This window comes from Labrus bergylta, chromosome 21, assembly GCF_963930695.1.
Source record: "Labrus bergylta chromosome 21, fLabBer1.1, whole genome shotgun sequence".
In the NCBI taxonomy this organism is placed as follows: domain Eukaryota; kingdom Metazoa; phylum Chordata; class Actinopteri; order Labriformes; family Labridae; genus Labrus; species Labrus bergylta.
The window spans coordinates 23,581,769-23,604,652 of NC_089215.1; the positions used below are offsets into that span (position 1 = coordinate 23,581,769).

The following is a 22,884-nucleotide window of genomic DNA, read 5'->3' on the forward strand; positions in this document are numbered from 1 at the left end:
GCTTTCATCAACCGACCTACATCCTGTGACTAAACATATCACTGTATGACTATTTAATTTTTTATTTTGAGCGGGATAGCGGCTGTTAGTGTTGACTATATTAATGTTAGCTAGCTAGCTATTCAACTTTACATTACTTTAAACCAAAGCCTAACTAAATAAATCATCATATTTCTCAGATGAACACAAACTTCCAAAACTTTGACATACTTTAATTTCATTAACATTAAATAGTAATTGGAAACTTACCGATGTGTCAGACAGCAGCATACCATGCGACGCAGCCTCTAAAAGAGACGCAGATTTGTCTCTTTTGTGACTGTTCTTCCACAAATGTGGATGTGAACGTGATGTCGAAAGTAATTTATGTGTTGGGTGCTAAAGATTTGCCAGATTGGGTGGTAAAGGAAATTAATGCTGCAAAGGAGTGAGGATCTCCAGGAAAACGCTATCTGCAAGTTATAGAGAGGGAGGTTTACAGTTAGTAGACTTAGTAGCGAAAACAAAAGCAATGAGAGGCAAAACAATGGTAAAGTATTTATACAGTAAGGTAGAGTATGGTTGGAAAGGATTTATGAGTGAGTATTTGTACAGGTGTGGGGAGCACAGTGTGTTTATGGGTTATAAAAGGACAAATGTAGATCAAATACCAAGGTTCTATCAGGAGGTCCTGTTGGACTGGACAGACATGCTGGGCCACCTGGTGTACGAGTGTCACAGCTTCAACCAGGTGGTCAACCAGCCAATCTTCTTTAACCCAAAAATACAGAAGGAGGGTAAGGTCTTTTATAATAGGTTGTTTAGTGCGGCAGGGATAAGGCAGGTAAAGGACATGGTGTACGAGTACATACCCGGCTTCCTGCCAAATAGGGCCGTGTATGATGCCGTTAGTGAGCTGGAAGATGGGGTAAGTAGGAAGACAGTTGATAATGTATGTGATAATATTAGATGTAGCATGCCACCAAAATGGAGAGAAAAAATAGTTAAAGAGCCCATATTATGCCCTTTTTGGGGTTCTTATATTTAATCTATGTACCTACTTTTGTACGTTCACAATAGCTAAAGTTCGAAAAAAGTGTCTGTTTTCATGTACTACTCCTCCTTGCACCCTCTATGCTCTGAGTCCATCAGCTGCAAGCTGTTGAGCCCCCACTGTTAGACCCCATGTGGGCCAAGTCTGCTCTGATTGGTCTGCCGATCTGCTCTGTTGTTATTGGTCAGTTGCTCAGCATGCTTCTTGGAAATTTCAACATGAGCTGCAGGGCTTGCCACAACGAGCCAATGGGCTTAGATCAGTGATCTCACACTGACAATGACGCCGCACTGACAAATTTTTATCGAGGGGGGCTAGAACCGAGTGTTACATGCAGCTACAGCTAACAGGAGGACGTAGGAGAAGCCGCGTTTCCGCAGACTTTGAATTTTTGCACATAGATGTGCCTAAACATGCACAGGACACATGGAAAACACACTAAAGAGCATATAAAACCAGAAAAAGCATAATATGGGACCTTTAAGGAAACAATAGAACCAGGTGAGACAAAAATCCCTGAGATATATATAGGGAAGGTAAGTGAAGGGTGTCATTTAGCAAAACTTAAGGTAAGGAAAGCGTACTGGTTGTGTTTAGAGAGGAGCCGAGAACCAGTGTTGGCATGTGGCTACAGCTCTTCCCTGACCTAAACACAAAGCATTTATGGAGAAACTTGAACATCAAATATAACAATATGGACTGTGAAAATGTAGATTACAAATTCAATCAATCAATCAATCAATCAATTTTTATTTGTATAGCGTCAACTCATAACAAGTGTTATCTCGAAACACTTTACAAAAAGCATGTAAAATACCTTACTCTTTGTCTTTTAACATTACAAAAGAGCAGGTAAAAAGACCATACTCATTGTTATGTTACAAAAAGCAGGTGAAAGACCATTGTCATTGTTATGTTACAAAAAGCGGGTAAAAGACCTTACTTATTGCTATATTACAAAGACCCGGCCTATCCATCATGAGCACTTTAACAAAGCAGCAAAAGTTACAGTGGTAAGAAAAAACTACGTTATTAAAAGGCAGAAATCTTCGGCCAGATCCCTGGCTCATGATGAAACAGCCTTCACAGGCCCAGACTGTGCCAGGCTTGGAAAGGGATAGGGGGAGAGATGGGATAAGATGCAGGAAGAGGGATAGGGAGCAAGGGGGTGGGGGGAGGCAAGCCGTCCATCAACAATCCGGGGGGGGGGGGGTTGTTCTGGCAGGCCGTCAACCAAACGATCTCGAGGAGCCTAAGAGAGCTCAAGAGCTCCCAGAAAAGTAGGTGGTTAGTGACTGAGATTTACAGATAGATACATGCAGTAATATGATGTACTGTATATGCACAGAGAGAGAGAGAGAGAGAGGAGCTCAAGGTGCCAGTTCCCCCGGTAGTCTAAGCCTATAGCAGCATAACTAAGAGCTGGTCTACACCAGCACCAGCCTTAACTATAAGATTTATCAAAAAGGAAAGTTTTAAGTCTATTCTTAAAAATACAGACTGTGTCTGCCTCCCGGACCCCGGCTAGAAGACGATTCCAGAGGAGAGGAGCCCGATAACTGAAGGCTTTACCTCCCATAGTACACTTGGCCTGCATTCTGGGACCGTAATGTTCTCGAGGGGCAGTACGGCACTAGTAGCTCCTTAAGATAAGATGGTGCCTGGCCATTTAAAGCTTTGTAAGTGAGAAAAAGGATCTTGGATTCTATTCTAGACTGTATAGGGAGCCAGTGCAGAGAAGTCAACACAGAAGTAATGTGGTCCCTTGTCCTAGTTCTAGTCAGTACACGAGCTGCAGCGTTCTGGACTAGTTGAAGAGTCTTTAGAGACTTACCAGAGCACCCTGACAAAAGCGAATTACAATAATCCAATCTGGAGGTAACAAATACATGAACAAGTTTTTCTGCATCATTTTGCGACAGGATATTCCTGATCTTGGATATATTACGAAGGTGAAAATAGGCTGTTCTTGAAATTTGTCTGATGTGAGAGCTAAAGGACATATCTTGATCAAATAGAACTCCTAGATTCCTAACAGTGGTGCTAGATGCCAGGCTGATGTCATTAAGGACAGTCAAAGCAGTCTCTCTGAGATTTTTAGGGCCTAGCACAATAACTTCAGTCTTGTCTGAGTTAAGTAGCAAAACATTTCTGGTTATCCAGGTCCTAACATCCTTAAGGCACATTTCTAGCTTACATAACTGACTGGTGCCATCGGGCTTCATTGATACATACAGCTGAGTATCATCTGCATAACAATGAACCTGTATGGAGTGTTTCCTCATAATATTTCCCAGAGGAAGCATATATAATGTACAGAGAATTGGTCCAAGCACTGAACCTTGTGGCACTCCATGGCTAACTTTGGTGTGCATAGAGGACTTATCATTAACATGTACGAACTGAGATCGGTCTGATAAGTAGGATTCAAACCAACTTAAAGCAGTCCCTGTAATTCCAAGTAAATGTTCTAGTCTGTATAATAGGATCTGATGGTCAATGGTGTCAAAAGCAGCACTAAGATCTAACAAGACGAGCACAGAGAGAAGTCCCCTGTCTGAAGCTAGAAGTAGATAGTAGTTGTAACTTTAACTAGTGCAGTCTCAGTGCTATGGTGGACTCTAAATCCTGACTGAATCTCCTCAAATAAACTGTTGTCATGGAGAAAGACACACAGCTGATTAGCTACCACTTTCTCCAGGATCTTTGAGATAAAAGGAAGGTTGGATATAGGCCTATAGTTAGCTAGAGTTCCTGAATCTAGAGTAGGTTTTTTGAGTAGAGGTTTGATTACCGCTACTTTAAATGACTGTGGTACATAGCCTGCCAGTAAAGACATATTGATCATATCTAAGATAGAGTTACTAACTAAGGGAAAGACTTCCTTAAACAGCTTGGTTGGAATTGGGTCTAAAAGACAGGTTGACGTTTCGACGCAGAAATAATTGAATTTAGCTCTGAAAGGTCGATTGGAGAAAAACAGTCTAGACTAATATCTGGTCCTGGAACTGTCTCTGCCGTATCAGACGTATCTGCACCAGGTAAGGGCAGGAGGTTACTAATTTTGTCTCTGAAGTCTAGAATTTTGTTGTTGAAAAAGCTAAGGAATTCATTACTGCTGTTGGGCCACGCAGGCTTAGGACAGTCACCCATGGACTTGGGCCTGCACCTCTGAGAAGCCTCATTTGAGTTATTCACTGAGATCACAAAGAGGCCTAAAATGACTCTTAATCCCAGAATCCCCTGCGGTACTTCACACCTACGCGTGAAGTAAGGGGGGACCGGAACCTCTCTCTCCTCATTGGAGGGGACCTGAGGTAGACCCCCTATGGAGCAGGCCAGGCTACAAAGCTCCAAGACTTCCATTGTTCTTTCTCTTTCCACGTGCTGACTTCAAGTGTTCGGAGACCCAAGCTCACCTCCTGTTTCCTGCAACAATCTTCCTTTGTTTTAAGTTTTGGCGCGCAGGTAATCTGCGGCCGGCAGTGTTCGAAATTCCAGATTGTCCAGTGAACGCATCTCAGTTTCTCGGAGAGCATCAGACTATAACAGATTATCAGAAAGATAACGGTCTTATTCCGTCCTGCAACGAAAGGACATCATGGGACATCTTTCCACTCGACGGAGAACCAACAAAGCCGCTCTTGCCGTAAGGGACCCCCGCCACCATCAGACGCCTCTGCACCAGGACAGACAGAAGATCTGTTTTATTGCCGGACTCTTCTCCTTTCACCAATCGCGGGCAAAGCGATTCACAAGTGAGGCTTAATTAGGTCTGAGCAGAATGAGCTTTAGAGAGTGTTTTTAACAATTGTTTGATTGAAGCAGGAACTGTAATATTTCTCTTTGTTGGACCGCTGCGTCCTGAGTTTTACCTGTTTAAAACTCTTATTGTTCCCGTTTTGGACCCCTGCGTCCTATATGTGGTTATCGTAACAGCGTTATAACCGGGTATTACTCTTTTGATCAGAAAGGCCAGTGTAAGCCGTATTAACTTGAATTCGGCCATTGGTTTGTTTCTGTGAATGAAGGGAATTACTCCGAGTTGTGGCGCGGGATTCAGACTGTGATCCGGCCTCTTCAGGCACGCATTTCTCTTTTATCCTCTTTTATCCTCTTTTCTCCCCCTTCTACGAACAGACACACACACATATTCCCTAACCCAGCTGCGCTGCGTGTGTGAGGAGGAGAGGGGCAGCAACGCTGGCGGTGTCCTGTTTTCCTCCGGGGAGGGAGACGCCTCCTCGGGGGTGGGCGGAGGAGGTGGACATGGAGGCGCGGGTGGAGGCGACTACAGATGCGGCGGACCCGGAGACAGCCGCGCAGTGCCAGTTGCTGCTCCAAAGGAACCAGCACCGGATCCGGCGGAGCAAATGGGAGCCCAGCCAGCAGCCCAGGTTGGACAGACGGCGGATCCAGCGCCAGCCCAGCTGACACCGTCAGCGTGCCCAGCAGCAGGTCCGGTGGAGCCGGCAGAGGCGCCGGCAGCAGCCCCGGGGGAGCGAGCAGCAGCACTGATGGCAGCCCAGGGGCAGCCGAGAGTGGGCCAGCAGGGACCGACGGCAGCAGCGGGGGTGTCCCGAAGAGGGAGAGGGAGAGCGGCAGCTGGAAGTGCAGCACCAGGGTGTCCGGGGAAAGGACAGAAGGGCGCAGCAACGGGGCCGGAGCCGGACAGCGTGGTCGGACAGGGTAGCCACCTAGACCATGCTGAAATGGAGGAGGAGTCCGAGAACGGGGATACGGGAGACGAGGAGACGGACGAGGAAGCAGCGGCGAGAGCCGTGAGGAAGAGGCGCATATCACACACTAACAGGATGAAAATCGTGAAAAGAAAGGTATGAAAAATAAGGTGCACACACACACAGGCAACTCATAAGGATGCAATATGACAGGACACATACATGTAGCATCCATTAATTGCAATGGACTCAGGAACAGACACAGGATGGAACAACTTTTCTTTAGCTTACAGGCGGACATCATTTGCCTGCAGGAAACACACTGGACTATGGAAAGTGTGCCACATGCACAGAAACTTTGGGGGGGAGTTATTTTCTTTAACAATGGCACACAGTGGGAGAGGGGGGTGGCAATACTGATAAAAAAGGATGCAGTAACGAACGCACAGCAAAAATACATGGACAATAACGGACGTATGCTGACAGTCAATTTTATTTTGGATGGATCTTCATATGATTAATGACTATATATGCACCTAATGTGGAGGCGGAGAGGAGGACTATGTTTATGTTGTTTAAGAAAATGCGTACGGTAATATGATTTTGACGGGGGATTTTAATGTACGTTGCACTAGGCTGGACATGGCTGACAGTGCCGTGTACAGACCAGATGCATCCAGGGGGGTGCTGAGAGACGTGATGCTCAAAAATGAGATGGTGGATGCCTGGCGGTGGAGAAACCCGCACAGGAGAGTGTTTTCGAGGAAGCAGATGGTCAGGGGGGTGCTACGGCAAAGCCGGATCGATTTAATTTTGGTTAAAAACAGTATTTTAGAACATGTGAGAGAGGTTCGTTATAGTTTTTTGGGTTTGAGTGACCATGCTGCAGTATTATTTAAGTTGGGAAAACAAAAGGGTGGGAGGAGTGGGGGATTGTGGTGCCTTAATTCATGTCTGTTGGAGGAGAGGGCATACAGGCACATGATAAGGGAACTGTTGAACAATGAAATGTGTGAGCAGACTTATGTGAGTGATGTATGTGTGTGGTGGGAGGAGGTAAAAAGAAAAATTTAATGAAAGAGTATTAGGTATGCTAAACAACGAAATAGGATGAAGAGGAGAGAGGTAGAACTTAAATTGCAAGTGGAGATTGAAGAACAGGTAATAGAGAGGGATATAACACACAGTAGGGTCAAATGGCTGCAAATGCAGGGGGAGTGGGAGAACCTGCAGAGAGAGAAATTTATGGGAGCACTGGTGAGGAGTAGAGCACAAGGAGTGTTGAGAGTTTTGTGGTGGGACTTGTGTTTTTCTCTGTTTGTTTCTTGTTTTTTGGAAAGACTTTTGATTTCATGTGCTTCCTTTATTGTTGTGTATATATATATATATATATATATATTCGGTGTGTTTAAGGGGGGAGTATGGGGGCTTTATTTGACAATTCTGGTTTAATAATGGATTTGGGTTTTGCATTTTTAAATGATGTGATGTATGATTTGAGAGGATTTAAAAATTAAGACTCCTGACGGGGTACATTATGAATGGGGATGTTGTCGATGGAAAAGAACATGTGACTGAAGTGATTGTAAAAATTGTGTGAAACATGTATTGTGGAAAATATATTGTAATTTTGATAATAAAAAAATAAATTAAAAAAACACGCCCGATCTCGGAAGCTAAGCAGGGTGGGGCTTGGTTAGTACTTGGATGGGAGACCGCCTGGGAATACCAGGTGCTGTAAGCTTTTTCATTTTTTTTATCATATAGAGACATATTCACATGTCCAAAAGTTCAGCCACAATCAATAATGTCGGGGAGCATATGGCCGAGGGCATGAGATCTTTAAAAGGCCCCTTTCTGCACACAATAATGGCTTACGGCCATACCACCCTGAACACGCCCGATCTCGTCCGATCCAGTGGGCGCGCACTGTAGCTGTTCCCACTCAACGTTCTTGAAGCCAAAATACGCCGCTTAGGGGCGCTTCCATCTTGCGATTTTGACGTCATTTGGAGCCAGAGTCTGCGCAGTAGGGTCCGGGGGGAGGAGCCCTGGTAACACGCCCCGCCCACTTAGCGTACTGCCCTGATGACTTACGCAGCCCAGCTACGCCGGAAGCGCTCTGCCGGTCTACGATGAAGAAATGTGTAAGTACAACAAACCGCCGTATTCAAAGTATTCAAAGTATTCAAATATTTAAACACACTGTGTTTTAAAAAAATCCAGTTATTTTGATCACTATTGAAAATACGTGGGCTGCTGGGTCCTCTGTTTTTAACGAAATCGTTCTATATTTAAGCTAGGTTAGCACCACAGACCGTAGGCTACAGGTGGTAAGATATGTTGGGTTTTGTTAGAAACTGATAGTCTGCAATGTGATTCATGTCTGCTTTTCTAATATATTTAAATGAACAGTAAATCAATTGTTTTTTGTATCTTCATTTAGGCAAAGAAGAGATAAAAGCAGCTGGTCTGACATCTTCCACAGAGGTGAAGCGTAAGTTAAAATCATCTGTTAAAAGTTTATATCCTGTGATTGTTTTTAAGTTTCATAAAGAGGATTGTCAAAACAAGCTATTGTTAACAATACAGTCTTCTAAAAATAAAAATCACACTGAGTCATACACCAGCTAAATATTAAATAGAAAGGTGATGTTTTCTTTTCCATTTTACAATCAACAGAACCTAAAAATGACTAATTTCAACCTTCATCTGCACACCTGTTACAGAGGTCAGGCTGGGGTCACATAGTTTGAAGGAACCTCCTCCTTTTTTCACCTGTGCCAGATGCCCTGCTCATCCACTGTGGTAGAAATGACCTTACACCAGCAGCTCTCCCAGATGAAGAGTCCTCTCTGCCATCACCCAGAGGAGCTGATCGACGTCTGAAGAAGGTGGACAGAGTCTGGTGTTTTGTGACAGTGAACAGTGAGAAGGCTACCATAGTCATCCTCAGATAAAACACAGAGATCCTGGTCAAAAGGAAAATTTAATTTATTTTTCTTAACATGATGTTGCCCTGTGTTTGAAAGTCCAGATGCTGGAGGGTTGTGTTGGATTTGCTTTTCCATCATATTTCAACAGTCAAACAATCATCCAGGATCTCTATACTTTATTTGATTTTTGTTGGGATTTCTTTGTTAAATTATTTTTTATACTTTCTCCTATGTCCCAGCAATTGGACCTGATGGTCTCCCTTACTTATTTTCCACATGGTTAATAAAGCCAGGGGTTGTTTATTGAAGATTTCTTTTCATAAAATGTTTAAATAAACTTTTTAAAAATCTGATATGACTGTCTCTGATTAACTGGAGTACAACGTGTTGGTCACAGTAAAATAATTTAGCAGTTAAGTTTATAGTTCACATTTGAAAAGGCCTTGAACTGACATTCATTTCTTCTTGACCAACAACAGCTAAGACAACAGCAAAGCTAACAGATGAGCTCAGCTGGTCTCGTCTGAGATAAATGGCCTTCAAACTTATTTAATATTAAACATTTAAAACCAATAAGCATAGCAAGATACGTATAAGATTCCATTTCATTTTATTTAATCACAGACTTGTCAAACAGTCTGGCATTTTGTGCTGCTGATTTCAAGAGTTAATAACTGAAGAGAAGACCATCGAGAGAGGACAGGAAACGCTCAGGGGACGAGTCCTCCATGTTGTCAGGGGTTGCTGATGGATCTGAATCTGAGAGCATCTTCTGTAATAAAGAAAAACAATCACAGAGTTAAATGTAAAGTATAATGAATTTCACTGTGATGTTTATGCCTCAGACCTGAAATCAGATCTGTCCTTAGGTTCTGCTAAGCTTCAGGTTCTAAAGTTTGTTTTTATGACAGGAGAACTATTTATGAGGAAAAACAAAATATAAAAGACATGATGAATTCAATAATATGATCAGCTTTATGAATTTATGTTTTAAGACAAAAGTGTTCCTGCCACTTTCTTTTGAAGATTATTTTAAACTGTCATCACATGGGCCAGCCTGATAAATTAAACTAATCTTAAATATTTTCATATAATCAGACAGCCAATTTGTGTGCAGAACCTCACCGGAGCTGGAATCAGAGTCTGGACTGCTGTTTCCTTTGGGCATTGAGTTCCTTGAAGACAGAAAGAAGAACAATTAAAACATGAACTTCTTGCAGAACCATAGAGGCTGTTAAAATCTTCTGCTAGTCTTCCTTACATTTTAAGAAGGATTATAAATTGTTACTAAAATTACTTTGATGCCAATAGCGGTTACAATAACATGGTCCAATCATATGAGAGATAATTTTACCTTTGAGTCCTATGTGAAGACATGCTCTTCAGAATCAGCACTGCAAGACAAGATGATGGCGTCCACCTTCACAACCTGCTGCTTCAGTCTGGCTGCATCATGGTCTCCTACAGGAACACCACAGAAATGCAATCAAAGTACTTCACTTTATTTATCAGAGGATGTACTGTATGCAAAGTAAAACAAATTTAGCTGTAATTCCTCAAAAAGATTTGAGACTGCTTTGTTATTTGAGAGCACAGATTGTTTCTTTTCCCTTCTCTCTGTTTGCCTGTACATGACCTTTTAGTGCTGTAAAAGATGCTACAGTAAATCCTGGACCAGCTGTGCGGATGGTGTGACTGTGTGGTAAAGCTTTGTTAAAGTTGTCACGCACATACTCATATGCCTTTGGAGAGTAACAGTGCAGTGTGGTGGCAAACTGCTTATAAAATATAAAATAGTATTTTATTGGTGAGGTGCCCCAATCAGAGCGTCCTACAGAGTGGCAGCAGCTTTAGAGGGAGGAGACGAGCGCACTATGGAGAGGAGCGCACCGGAGGGGGCGAGCAGGGGGAGAGACGCGCAACCCGAGAAAAAGGAAATCCCTGTTTAAAATATAATGTTGGCGAAAAGAGGGAAATAGGAAGACATAAATGTCAATGTTGAAATTGTTTTGAATGCAGAGGCTGTGAAAGTTCAGTTTTCTTTGGATATAAAAAGGCAACAATAGCCTGTAGTTTAATCCTGGTGTTCCTCTTCGTTAACGATTATTGAAGCGAAATAAAAAATAAATGCATGACATTTAAAACATATTAACATGTGTGGGGGAAAACGCGATCTTTATGTCTTCTTTTATTGAGCCTATGTCTCCTCCTAACTAACGTAACAGCAGCCTGTTGTGTGTAACACTGGTCTCCTGCATTAACACCTTCCTTTCAAAGGTGTTAAATACAGACACCGTCATAATCACCGCAATGTTTGTCAGGTTTTGTCAATGTTTAGAACAATTTCTCTATGAGTGTCATTAAATTTACAATATGATCAACTTGTGACTGTTGAATTGGTGTGTGTGGAAGACAATGCAGAACATTTAACAGTTTAAGCAGCATGATGCTCGGATAATATTACATTACACCGCCGCAGGTTGTTGATGTTTGCGTTCACGTTTCGGTTAGTCTCTTAAATCAGTAACAGTTATATTAAATCACATCTTACCTTTAGTTTTATCTGGATAGCTAGATAAATATTCTACCCTCGTATACGAGGTATATACAGTATATACAGTATATATATAGTACTTTGAATTTCAGCCTGCACGGTGAAAGTAAAACCTATTACTCTCGGTATAGTCCACTTATCACTCAGACTGTAAACATGTACACATTAGTAATGATGCAGGCCAGATTACAATTATGTGACTTTGTTTTTGCCCTAGATACTTTTGAGACTTTACCAGACATATTTATTTTTGCTGTAAAATAACTGTACAGTCAATGAACCGCATCTATGAGCGGATTTTATAACGATTCTTGGTTTTAAATACAATTTCAATCACAATAACGACATAACAATATCAAGAAACATAGCATGTCAGTTATTAGGTTTGCTTATTTAATAAAATAAGATAAAAAGATAAATCATGCCGGATAAGTAACCTAGCTTTACAACATTTCAGATAATCTGCTTATGTGTTAGCTAGCTAGATAACGACTTTAACCAATGACACATAAATCACTTTTTTACTTACCGAAAAAACTGCAAAGATCCCTTAGATCCAACAGGTCGGTTAGAACAGTTTACTGCAGAACAACTAATTTTGCCAGCTCAAAAAAGACAAAAAAACTGAATGGAAAAATTCAATGGCGTCTCGGCTTTCCTTCACTATGTAACTTTTGCTATTCACAAACAGAGCTACGCAAGATCGGCGGCTGTCAATCATCGTCAATGACGTAAAATCCTGTTTTTCAACCTCAAATAACTTATTTAAAACAAACTTCACAGAAAAATAAGCACTTGAACACAATGTAGGGTGATAATAACTAATGATCACAGCAGAGTTTAGGTTTGGAAAAAAATTATGTGACGAGTATTTTAGCTTTACAGTTTGACCCACATCCCATCTGTTATCAATGAGGAGGCAGGGTTTATGACCTATGCTGCAGCCAGTCAGTAGGGGGAGCTCCAAAAATAAAAGCTTCACTAGACCGGGGACCTTGTCCCGTCCATTATTTTTAGAGTCTATGGTCCGATCTCGAAAGCTAAGCAGGGTCGGGCCTGGTTAGTACTTGGATGGGAGACCGCCTGGGAATACCAGGTGCTGTAAGCGTTTTCATTTTTTCATGTTTTTTTTTTTTATCATATAGAGACATATTTACATGTCCAAAAAGTCAGCCACAATCATTATGGCCGAGGGCATGAGATCTTTAAAAGGCCCCTTTCCGTACACAATAATCGCTTACGGCCATACCACCCTTAACACGCCCCTTTTGTTGGCAGAGACAGTGTGGAGTCGGAGGAAAGCAGAGGTGTGAGAGGAGAGTAGGAGATTTGGATTTTGTTTTTGTATTTGCCTTAGTTTTGTTTAAAGACCTCAGATTTTGAGTGAATGTCCCCCAGCAGTCACTGACTGTTAGGGGGATCGTTTTTGTTTTTTGCCTTTTTAACTGTTTTTTGCCACATTTTTGTGAAGATTTTTTGTTTTGTGAATTTTTGCTAGCATGTCGCTAGCAAACGCACAGGACGGAATACAACGATGACAGGACCACGGACCGGAGAGAAGGAAAAAGGAAAAGATAACGGACAACAAAGAGGACAGACAAACACGGCATTGAAACAACGAAATGGATTAAACGACAACGAGAAGGACGACGGACAAAAAGGATGGATGAACACGGCAAATGAAACAGGGAACGGTATGGACGACGGAGAGAGAGGAAACGAGAGGAGCGGCGGGCTGATTGCTGCGGCTGATCAAAGACTGATTGGTGCGAAGAATGTGAGAGGTGGAGAGGGAGCGGAGAAAGGAGAGGCAAAAGTGGCTTTCGAAAAAAAACTAACACTGAACACTGAAATGGTGGGGGACAAGGTGCCTCTAAACCAGGTAATGAACAATATAAAAATGATCTGTGGGGGCCTGCTGGCTTGCAGAACCTTGTGACCCGGAAAATTGGAGGTAACGGTGAGCAACATTAAAGGAAAGGAAAGGCTGCTGGACGGATTTAAGATCAGGGAGACCAGAGTCGTGGCGAGAGAACTCAACAATGATGAGCTGGTGGTGTATTTTTTAAACCTGCCGGCTTATGTCACGGACGAAGAAATAGTTTGGAAGCTGGCGGGCTGGGGAGTGAACCCGACATCACCGATAAAAAGAAGAATGTGGCCAGGAACAACGATAGCTGACGGAACAAGGTTTGTCCGGGTCAGATTTAATGACCAGGTGCAGTCACTCCCTTACTCCACGAAGTAATACATGATCGACAACAGAAAGTTTGCAGGATGTGCATTCAGCCGGGACACATCAGGACAAATAATGACTGGAAGTAACCCCTGTAAATCTGTTTTTTTTACTTTTATGATAATGGCCTTAAACTTATTTTCTATTAACACTAACGGACTGCGAAACAAAGAGAAGAGACATTCAATTTTTTCCTTGCAAAATGACATTTTGTGCTTGCAGGAGACCAGATGGGATGATTCCCTGGTAGAAGACATAAAAAAAGACTTTGTGGGCCATATTTTTTGTTCTAATGGTACGTCGAGGGCGAGAGGAGTGGCGGTTATAGTTAAAACGGGTCGGGTAACGGGGTTAATTTGGTTTACGGAGACAAAGAGGGGAGAGTAATAATAATAGACTGTGTGTATGAAACGAAAAATTGAAGAATCATAAATATATACGCACCGAACAAAGAAAAAGAAAGGAAAACTTTTTTCATTGAAATAAGCAAATGGTGGGGTGGAAATTGTGTGATAATTGGTGACTTTAATGTGGCGATGACACTCACTGATGTGTCTAAAAATAATGTGTTTAAGGTGGATGTGAGCAGGGGGGCACTAAAAGATCTAATAATGACCAAACAGTGCATAGATATTTGGAGATTGCTACATCCATGGGAGAGGGTCTTTTCGAGAAGACAAATTGTACTAAATAGATTAAAACAATCTAGAATAGATTTTTCTTTGGTGACATGTGAGGTGGTGAGGTGGATTAAAGATGTAGAATATAAAACTAATACGTGGAGCGATCACGCTGGGATGGTAATCACGTTTAGAAAAGAAACTAATGTACGAAAAGGAGGGATATGGTGTTTTAATGGCAGTTTGTTGGATGATGACATGTTTGTGAAAAGTATGAAAAGATTTTTGAATGATGTGGGATATGAGTGGAGTGAGAGTGAAGATATGAATGTGTGGTGGGATGGGGTAAAAGTCTGTATCAATTATAGTAAAGAGAAAAAGTGGAGAGAAAATAGAATGGAAGAGAATTTAAGAAAACAACTAAATGAGGAAAAATTATTGCTTGACAGTGCAGATAATGTATGTGTTGAAAAATACATACAGTTAAAAGTGATTGAACTTAAAAAATGTAGGGGTGCAGCTATTAGGAGTAAAATACAATATATGTATGAGGGGGAGAGGAGTACAGCATTTTTTTGGGGTCTAGAAAAACAAAAACAAAAAAGAACAGAAATAAACGAATTAGTGAATGGTAAAAGTAAAAGTGTGACTGATAAAAATGAAATATTAAAAATAGTCAAATGTTATTATGAAAGTCTGTTCTCTAGACAGGAGTGTGATGGTGTGAGTGTGAACAGAGCTTTGGGTGCCTTAAAGAAAAAACTAAGTGATGATGATAAAATGTGGTGTGAATGTGAGTTTACAGATGGAGAAATTAAAAGTGCTTTAGAAGGTTTAAACAAAAACAAAAGTCCTGGTAGCGATGGCCTAACTGCAGAATTTTATCAAGCTTTCAAAGAGCAGTTAGTGCCCTTATTGAGTAAATTAAGTAAATATATTGAAAAAGTAAAATGTATACCGAAAAGTTTGGGGGAGGGGGTGGTTACTATTTTTTACAAAAACAAGGGGGACAATAAAAATCTGGACAACTACAGACCAATTAGCTTACTAAACACAGACTACAAAATCATAGCAAAAACAATAGCCAATAGAATCAGGGAGGTAATAGGAACAATCATAGAACAAACACAATCATACAGCATACCAAACAGGGACATAGCAGACTCAATCATTTCAATAAAACAGACAGTCAGGGACATGGAAGGGGAGGGGGGAATATGGTTAGGGATTGATTTAAATAAAGCTTTGGACAGAGTAGATCATGGGTTTTTGGGGAAGGTGTTGGAGAAGTTTGGGTTCGGGGAGAGAATGAGAGAGTGGATAAATGTGTTGTATACAGGAGCGGAAAGTAAGATAAAATGTAACGGGGATTTAACTGATTCTTTTAAAATATCAAGATCAGTGAAACAGGGGTGTCCGATGTCAGTGCTGCTGTACAGCTTGGTGGCAGAGCCGCTGGCAGCGCTGATATCGGAAGATGTAAACATAAAAGGTATAGGTAAGGAAAATGTAAAAATAATTCAGTATGCAGATGACGTGAATATAATGGTAAAAGGAGAGGAGGATATAGAATTGATATTAAAACATGTACAAACTTATGAAAGAGCATCTGCGGCAAAAGTAAACGTCAGAAATTATGTTACTAGGTAAGGAATCAAATTATGTTAATAGGTGGGGATTTAAAACGGTGTGTGAGAGAAGAAAAGTGTTGGGAGTGAATGTGGGGAAAAATGAGAATGAATGTGGTGATGTAACATGGAAAGAGGTGGTGGGTAAAATAAAAAAAAACATTGAATTTGTGGAGAGCGAGGGGTCTATTACTGAGAGGAAGGGTAGCCGTAACAAATGCCCTCGTGTTGTCCGAAGTGAATCATGCGCTGAGTACTTGTACGCTTTCGGACTGGGCCTTTAAGGAGATTTCAAAGACCATTAGGGACTTTATTTGGAAAAACAAAGCAGCAAGTATAGCTCACAAAACAATAATAGGGGCTAAAGATCAGGGGAGGCTAGCTTTTATTGATTTACTTACAAGAAAAGTAGCACTAAGAGTCAAATTGATAGGCAAATTTATAGACCAGAACCGGAACGTAGTTTGGAAAAACCACTTCAAACAACATCTGTGCAGTTTTGGACTTTACGAGGACAACCTGTACCAGATCAATAACCCGGATTCATTTAAACACTTGCCACCGTTTTTCCAAGAAGTACTCAGTGCATGGTATCAGGTTTCATCCTGGACTGTACCAGAGTGCGGCACAAGAGGGTCAGTGCTACGGCTGCCCTTCCTCTCGAGCCCGTATTTTAAAAATGAGGAGAGGATAATTAAGTGTGAGGATATGTCGAAAGCGGGATATATTAGAATAAGGGATTTATTGAACTGTGGGGGGGATTTTGATTTACAAATGGTGTTGAGGGGGTTAAAAAATAAAGGGTGTGTGTAGAAAGGATGTGATTGAGAGAGTGTTTGAAAATGTAAAATTGTCCTTGTCGAGTGAATGGGAAAAATTAATCAAAGAGAAGGAGGGAGTGATGCAGGATGATGCGGTGGGGATCTCCCTGTGCCTAGGGGAGAAGAAACACAACATTACAGATGTCACTACAAAAATTTGGTATAGATCCGCAATCACACATAGAATACAGAAACCCACATCCGAAGTTAAATAGACAGACACATACCCGGACATAACAAGCAACATGATATGGAAGAACATTAACATTCCGCATACACCGCATGCACAGGAGGATCTTCACCTGCATCAGATCCATCAGGAGAGGTATGTAAGAAAGTATGGATGAGGATTTAGTACATTTGTTTGTTACGTGTGGGGAATTGGTTTATTTTTGGGGAAAAATAAGAGAAATGTTGGGGAAATGTAGTGGGAATGAGTGTTGGAATGAAAGGGGGTGGGAATTGTCGGTGTTGTTGGGGGTGGGAACAAAACAAAAAAATTATAATGTAATGAATATCATTTTGGCTTTTGCACAGAATTATTAGGAATTATGCACTGTATGAAAGCAAGAGAATGAATGTGTGGAGAATGTTTGTGAATGAATGGAGAGCACAACTTAAATTGTTGCACGTAGCGAATGAGATCGAGTTTGTGAGAATGTTTGTGGAAGGGGCGAATGTGTGTAGAGTGTGTTTGTTTTGTGGTTTGTTTTCGGGGGTTGTTTACTTTGGGGGGGGGGGGATTCAGGAGAGTTTTGATGAGTTGTGGAAATCAGGGGTGGTTTGAGTTTGTTTGCTTTATTTTGATTTTGTTAGGCTGTCGTTTGTTTCAGAGGGGAGGTTTGATTTATATGGTGTATGTATTGTGATAGTATTTGTTGTAAATCATGTGATAATATTATAAATGTTTTCGTACTTTTGATAATAAAAGATTAAAAAAAAAATCTCGGAAGCTAAGCAAGGTCGGGCCTAGTTAGTAATTGGATGGGAGACCGCCTGGGAATACCAGGTGCTGTAAGCTTTTTCATTTTTTTTATCATATGTTTTTTTTTTTTATCATATAGAGACATATTCACATGTCTAAAAATTCAGCCAGAATGAATAATGTGGGGGAGCAAATTATGGCCGAGGGCATGAGATCTTTAAAAGGCCCCTTTCTGCACACAATAATTGCTTCCGGCCATACTACCCTGAACACGCCCGATCTCGTCCGATCTCGGAAGCTAAACAGGGTCGGGCCTGGTTAGTACTTGGATGGGAGACCGCCTGGGAATACCAGCTGCTGTAAGCTTTTTAATTGTTTTTATCATATGGGTTTTTTTTTATCATATAGAGACATATTTACATATTTTTTCATGAAAATGTTTAACTTTTTTGAAGCCGAAATCCTTTCATGAAAATGTTCAACTTTTTTGAAGCCGAAATCCTTTCATGAAAATTGTCAGCTTTTTTAAAGCCGAAATCTTTTCATGAAAATTTTCAACTTTTTTGAAGCCGAAATCTTTTCATAAACATTTTCAACCTTTTTTCAAGCCGAAATCTTTTATGATTAAAAAGCATTTCAATACAACACAACAACGCAAAGACACAACAAAACGACACAGAGACACAACAACCAAAAAACACAACAACACAAAGACACAACAACACAACAACAGAGACACAACACAAAGACACAACAACACAACAACACAGAGGCACAACAACAAAATAACACAACGACACTGAGACACAACAACCAAACAACACAAAGACACAACAAAACAACACAGAAACACAACAACAATAACACAACAACAACACAACGACACAACACAACAACACAAAGACACAACAACAGAGACACAACACAACACAGAGACACAACACAAAGACACAACAACACAGAGACACAAAGACACAACAACAAAATAACACAACAACAAAACAACACAAAGGCACATGAACATTTTCAACCTTTTTGAAGCCAGAATCTTTTTATGAAAATTTTCAACTTTTTTATAGCCGAAATCTTTTATGATTTCGACATTAAAAGCATTTCAATAGAACACAACAACACAAAGACACAACAAAACGACACAGAGACACAACAACCAAACAACACAACAACACAAAGACACAACAACACAGAGACACAACAACACAACACAAAGACACAACAACACAACAACACAAAGACACAACACAAAGACACAACAACACAATAACACAGAGACACAAAGACACAACAACAAAATAACACAACGACACTGAGACACAACAACCAAAGAACACAAAGACAAAACAAAACAACACAGAAACACAACAACAATAACACAACAACAAAACAACACAACAACCAAACAACACAACAACACAGAGACACAACAACACAGACACAACAACACAACACAACAACACAACACAACACAGAGACACAACACAAACACACAACAACACAGAGACATAAAGACACAACAACAAAATAACACAGAGACATAAAGACACAACAACAAAATAACACAGAGACACAAAGACACAACAACAAAATAACACAACGACACTGAGACACAACAACCAAAGAACACAAAGACAAAACAAAACAACACAGAAACACAACAACAATAACACAACAACAAAACAACACAACAACCAAACAACACAACAACACAAAGACACAACAACACAACAACACAGAGACACAACAACACAACACAAAGACACAACAACACAACAACACAAAGACACAACACAAAGACACAACAACACAATAACACAGAGACACAAAGACACAACAACAAAATAACACAACGACACTGAGACACAACAACCAAAGAACACAAAGACAAAACAAAACAACACAGAAACACAACAACAATAACACAACAACAAAACAACACAACAACCAAACAACACAACAACACAGAGACACAACAACACAACACAACACAGACACAACAACACAACACAACACAACACAGAGACACAACACAAACACACAACAACACAGAGACATAAAGACACAACAACAAAATAACACAGAGACATAAAGACACAACAACAAAATAACACAGAGACACAAAGACACAACAACAAAATAACACAACGACACTGAGACACAACAACCAAAGAACACAAAGACAAAACAAAACAACACAGAAACACAACAACAATAACACAACAACAAAACAACACAACAACCAAACAACACAACAACACAGAGACACAACAACACAACACAGACACAACAACACAACACAACACAGAGACACAACACAAACACACAACAACACAGAGACATAAAGACACAACAACAAAATAACACAACAACAAAACAACACAAAGACACAATAACACAGAGACACAACAACGAAACAACACAACGACACAGAGACACAACAACCAAAAAACACAAAGACACAACAACCAAACAACACTGCTCCTATTGGACAAATAAACAGCTTCAGTCACAGAGTCAAGACTCTGTTAGTCCTCAAGAACACAAGAACACAACACAACGAAACAGAGAGACAACAACCAAACAACACAACAACACAAAGACACAACAACCAAACAACACAGACACAACACAACGACACAGACACAACAACACAGACACAACACCAAGACACAACAACACAAAGACACAACAACAACACAACAACACAAAGACACAACAACACAGAGACACAAAGACACAACAACAAAATAACACAACAACAAAACAACACAAAGACACAACAACACAACACAACACAACACAGAGACACAACACAAAGACACAACAACGAAACAACACAACGACACAGAGACACAACAACCAAAAAACACAACAACACAAAGACACAACAACCAAACAACACTGCTCCTATTGGACAAATAAACAGCTTCAGTCACAGAGTCAAGACTCTTGTTAGTCCTCAAAAACACAACAACACAACACAACGACACAGAGAGACAACAACCAAACAACACAACAACACAAAGACACAGCAACCAAACAACACAACAACACAAAGACACAGAGACACAACAACTAAACAACACAACAACACAAAGACACAGAGACACAACAACGTGTCCATTACTAGTTTGCATTTTAACAATGCATCCATGTCTTCTTTGATTCTGTTCAATATTACATCTACACCACATTGACAGAGGTCTACAGATCTAGCCATGGCAAGTAACCTAATAGCAGCAAGTTTAGACCTGTATTTTGGATTTATGTTTGCCAGGGTGTAGTACACCATCAACAGCTTATTTTTTGATGCAAAGGATCCTAGTGGATTACAGACCTCTATTTCATCTGTGTACAGAACAATCTGCAATGCATTTGGTATCTCTGAAGATATGGGATGTGATTTTAAAAGGGAGCCATCAACAATGTCCTGAAAAAACCCCTCCCTGCACCTCTGTGGACCCTTTTCAATCATAGCGAATATCTTCGGGTGTGATAAAAATTGCTCTAGACTTTTGACCAATGGAATGTAATGAAAGACTTTGTCTTTAATGAAAAAGTCTTTTGATGCTCCATGTTTCCTCTTGCGAATAGTTGGAAAAATTAGAATTTCCTCTGCATCCACAATGCTTAACTGCTTCTTCATAACACTGTTCTGTCAAAATGTTGTTGCAACACTTGTGAATGGGTCAACAAAACTGTCGAAAACATCCATTACTTCGTTTTGAAGGTGTCCTGATGTGCTTCCCGAATGCTTCTTCAGCACCTGCTCTATCTGGTTCCTGAGGTTGCTCATCAGTGATGATTGGTACTGCTGCACACCAGCAACAATGTTATTCAGGCCTTTCTGAAAATGACAAAAATAACACAACTTAATTTTGCTTATGATCTAAACATTAGCATAGGAGAGTGTCTGTAGTGAATTAGATAACAAGACATCAACCATAACTGGACCATTACAAAACACTCTGTGTAACTGTAAACAAGCAAATAACTGGTCTGTTTTGGAAAAAAAAAAAAAAAACATCTTACCTGTGAGAGGCAATGCTTGGCCCATGCATTTATCACAAAGGCAGTGGCATGTGTTGTTAGATCCTAAAACAGTGGAAATTGTATTAAGTATTCTGACATATTGTGATCTGAGATTCATAGTAACATATCAGGTACAATGTTAATCACAGAAAAAATAGTCCTTATAAATAGCCCTTTGCATGTTAAATCATCTTTGCTCACTATATCTAGTATGTTTTAGCTCTGATATAACATTTAGCCTTATCATTCATACATAAGGTGTCAAATCACACATTACTGTACTGTAGTTGGTATTTATCAGCTATAATATACTGATACCAATACATCAATTTCAGTAGCTTGTAACCAGCAGTGTCACTTACTGGTTGTACTGTGGCAGCTCTGTCTTTCTTAATGTCCATTTGCCCTTCATCTGTGTCAGCTGTACAGAGCTGTTGACTGGTGTTGCTGGAATCCTGAGGATGTTGATCAGGTTAAATATTGTGCTGTGTCACACATTTTACTTAATTTTGCAGATGTATTTCATTCCTGTTTGTAATTTAATATTTTCACACAAATCAAGCAGTGAATTTGCATACAAGTCAAGTTGATTTATAATCAGTATTTCTTCATACATGACGTCCTGTTTGCTTTAGGACCCTCTAACAGACAGATGACTTGTTGCTTGTGCCAGCGTGTGAAACTACTGTAATGTTAACAACTGATAATATAATGATCGGAAGTTTTTCCGTTATGTTTTATTTTGAAATTTACCTGATGCTCTGTGAGTTTGCTTTCCTGTGCGGTCTACTTTTTACGCTGCGATCAGGCGTCAGTACCACAGACTGTATAAAGGTCAATACAGTCAATGGCCATTCCCAATCCACGAAGATCGACGTCGCACAACACAAAAATCTAAATAAAATACAACGGACAAACTTCCGATCGTAAATCATCACCTTGTCAACATCAGTTTCTGGCAGAAGCAACTGTCAGTCAAAGGGTCCTAAAGCTAACAGGACCTCATGTATGAAAATATTTGGGGCTAATAGTAGCAAAGTAACTCACTTGTTGCTGCGGCGGTCCTTGACTTTCCTCGTTCCACCTGCTGGTCTGGTGCTTTCAACAAGATGTTGGGAGTGTCTTCTCTTGACATGATGATAGAATGAGTTATACACTTGATATTCCTCTGTACACCCGTCAATACCACAGAGCAACCTGAAGTCAGGGCTTCGGCTGTGCATTCGATTGATGTGGCTTAGTAAGAGTTTCAGTGTAAAAGTGACGAAAATAAGGCAGATAAAGCAGCGCCAAATCATTTTGAAGTTTTCAAAAATTATATTCAAAACGTATAGACAGGTAGAGTTTCTCCTGCAGGCTCTGAAAGAGATGGAAAAAGTACATGAAACGACGGGCTGTTGACCAC

The 22,884-nt window shown here is 40.5% G+C and overlaps 1 protein-coding gene and 1 non-coding gene across 2 annotated transcripts; one reads left to right on the plus strand and one right to left on the minus strand.

Annotated features, from left to right (window-relative positions):
* Positions 1-1,763: 1,763 nt before the first annotated feature.
* LOC136177276 (uncharacterized) lies at positions 1,764-22,865 on the minus strand. Its single transcript, XM_065949549.1, has 7 exons — positions 22,527-22,865; positions 21,842-21,934; positions 21,480-21,542; positions 21,166-21,294; positions 10,003-10,109; positions 9,774-9,823; positions 1,764-9,420 (listed from the first exon to the last, which is right to left on the minus strand). Exons 2-5 carry the CDS (start codon positions 21,878-21,880, stop codon positions 10,086-10,088), a joined length of 255 nt encoding a protein of 84 aa, XP_065805621.1. The 5' UTR covers positions 21,881-21,934; positions 22,527-22,865; the 3' UTR covers positions 1,764-9,420; positions 9,774-9,823; positions 10,003-10,085.
* LOC114920431 (5S ribosomal RNA) lies at positions 17,680-17,798 on the plus strand. The gene has a single exon (XR_003808763.1). It is a non-coding gene; the product is annotated as a 5S ribosomal RNA (ribosomal RNA).
* Positions 22,866-22,884: the final 19 nt, after the last annotated feature.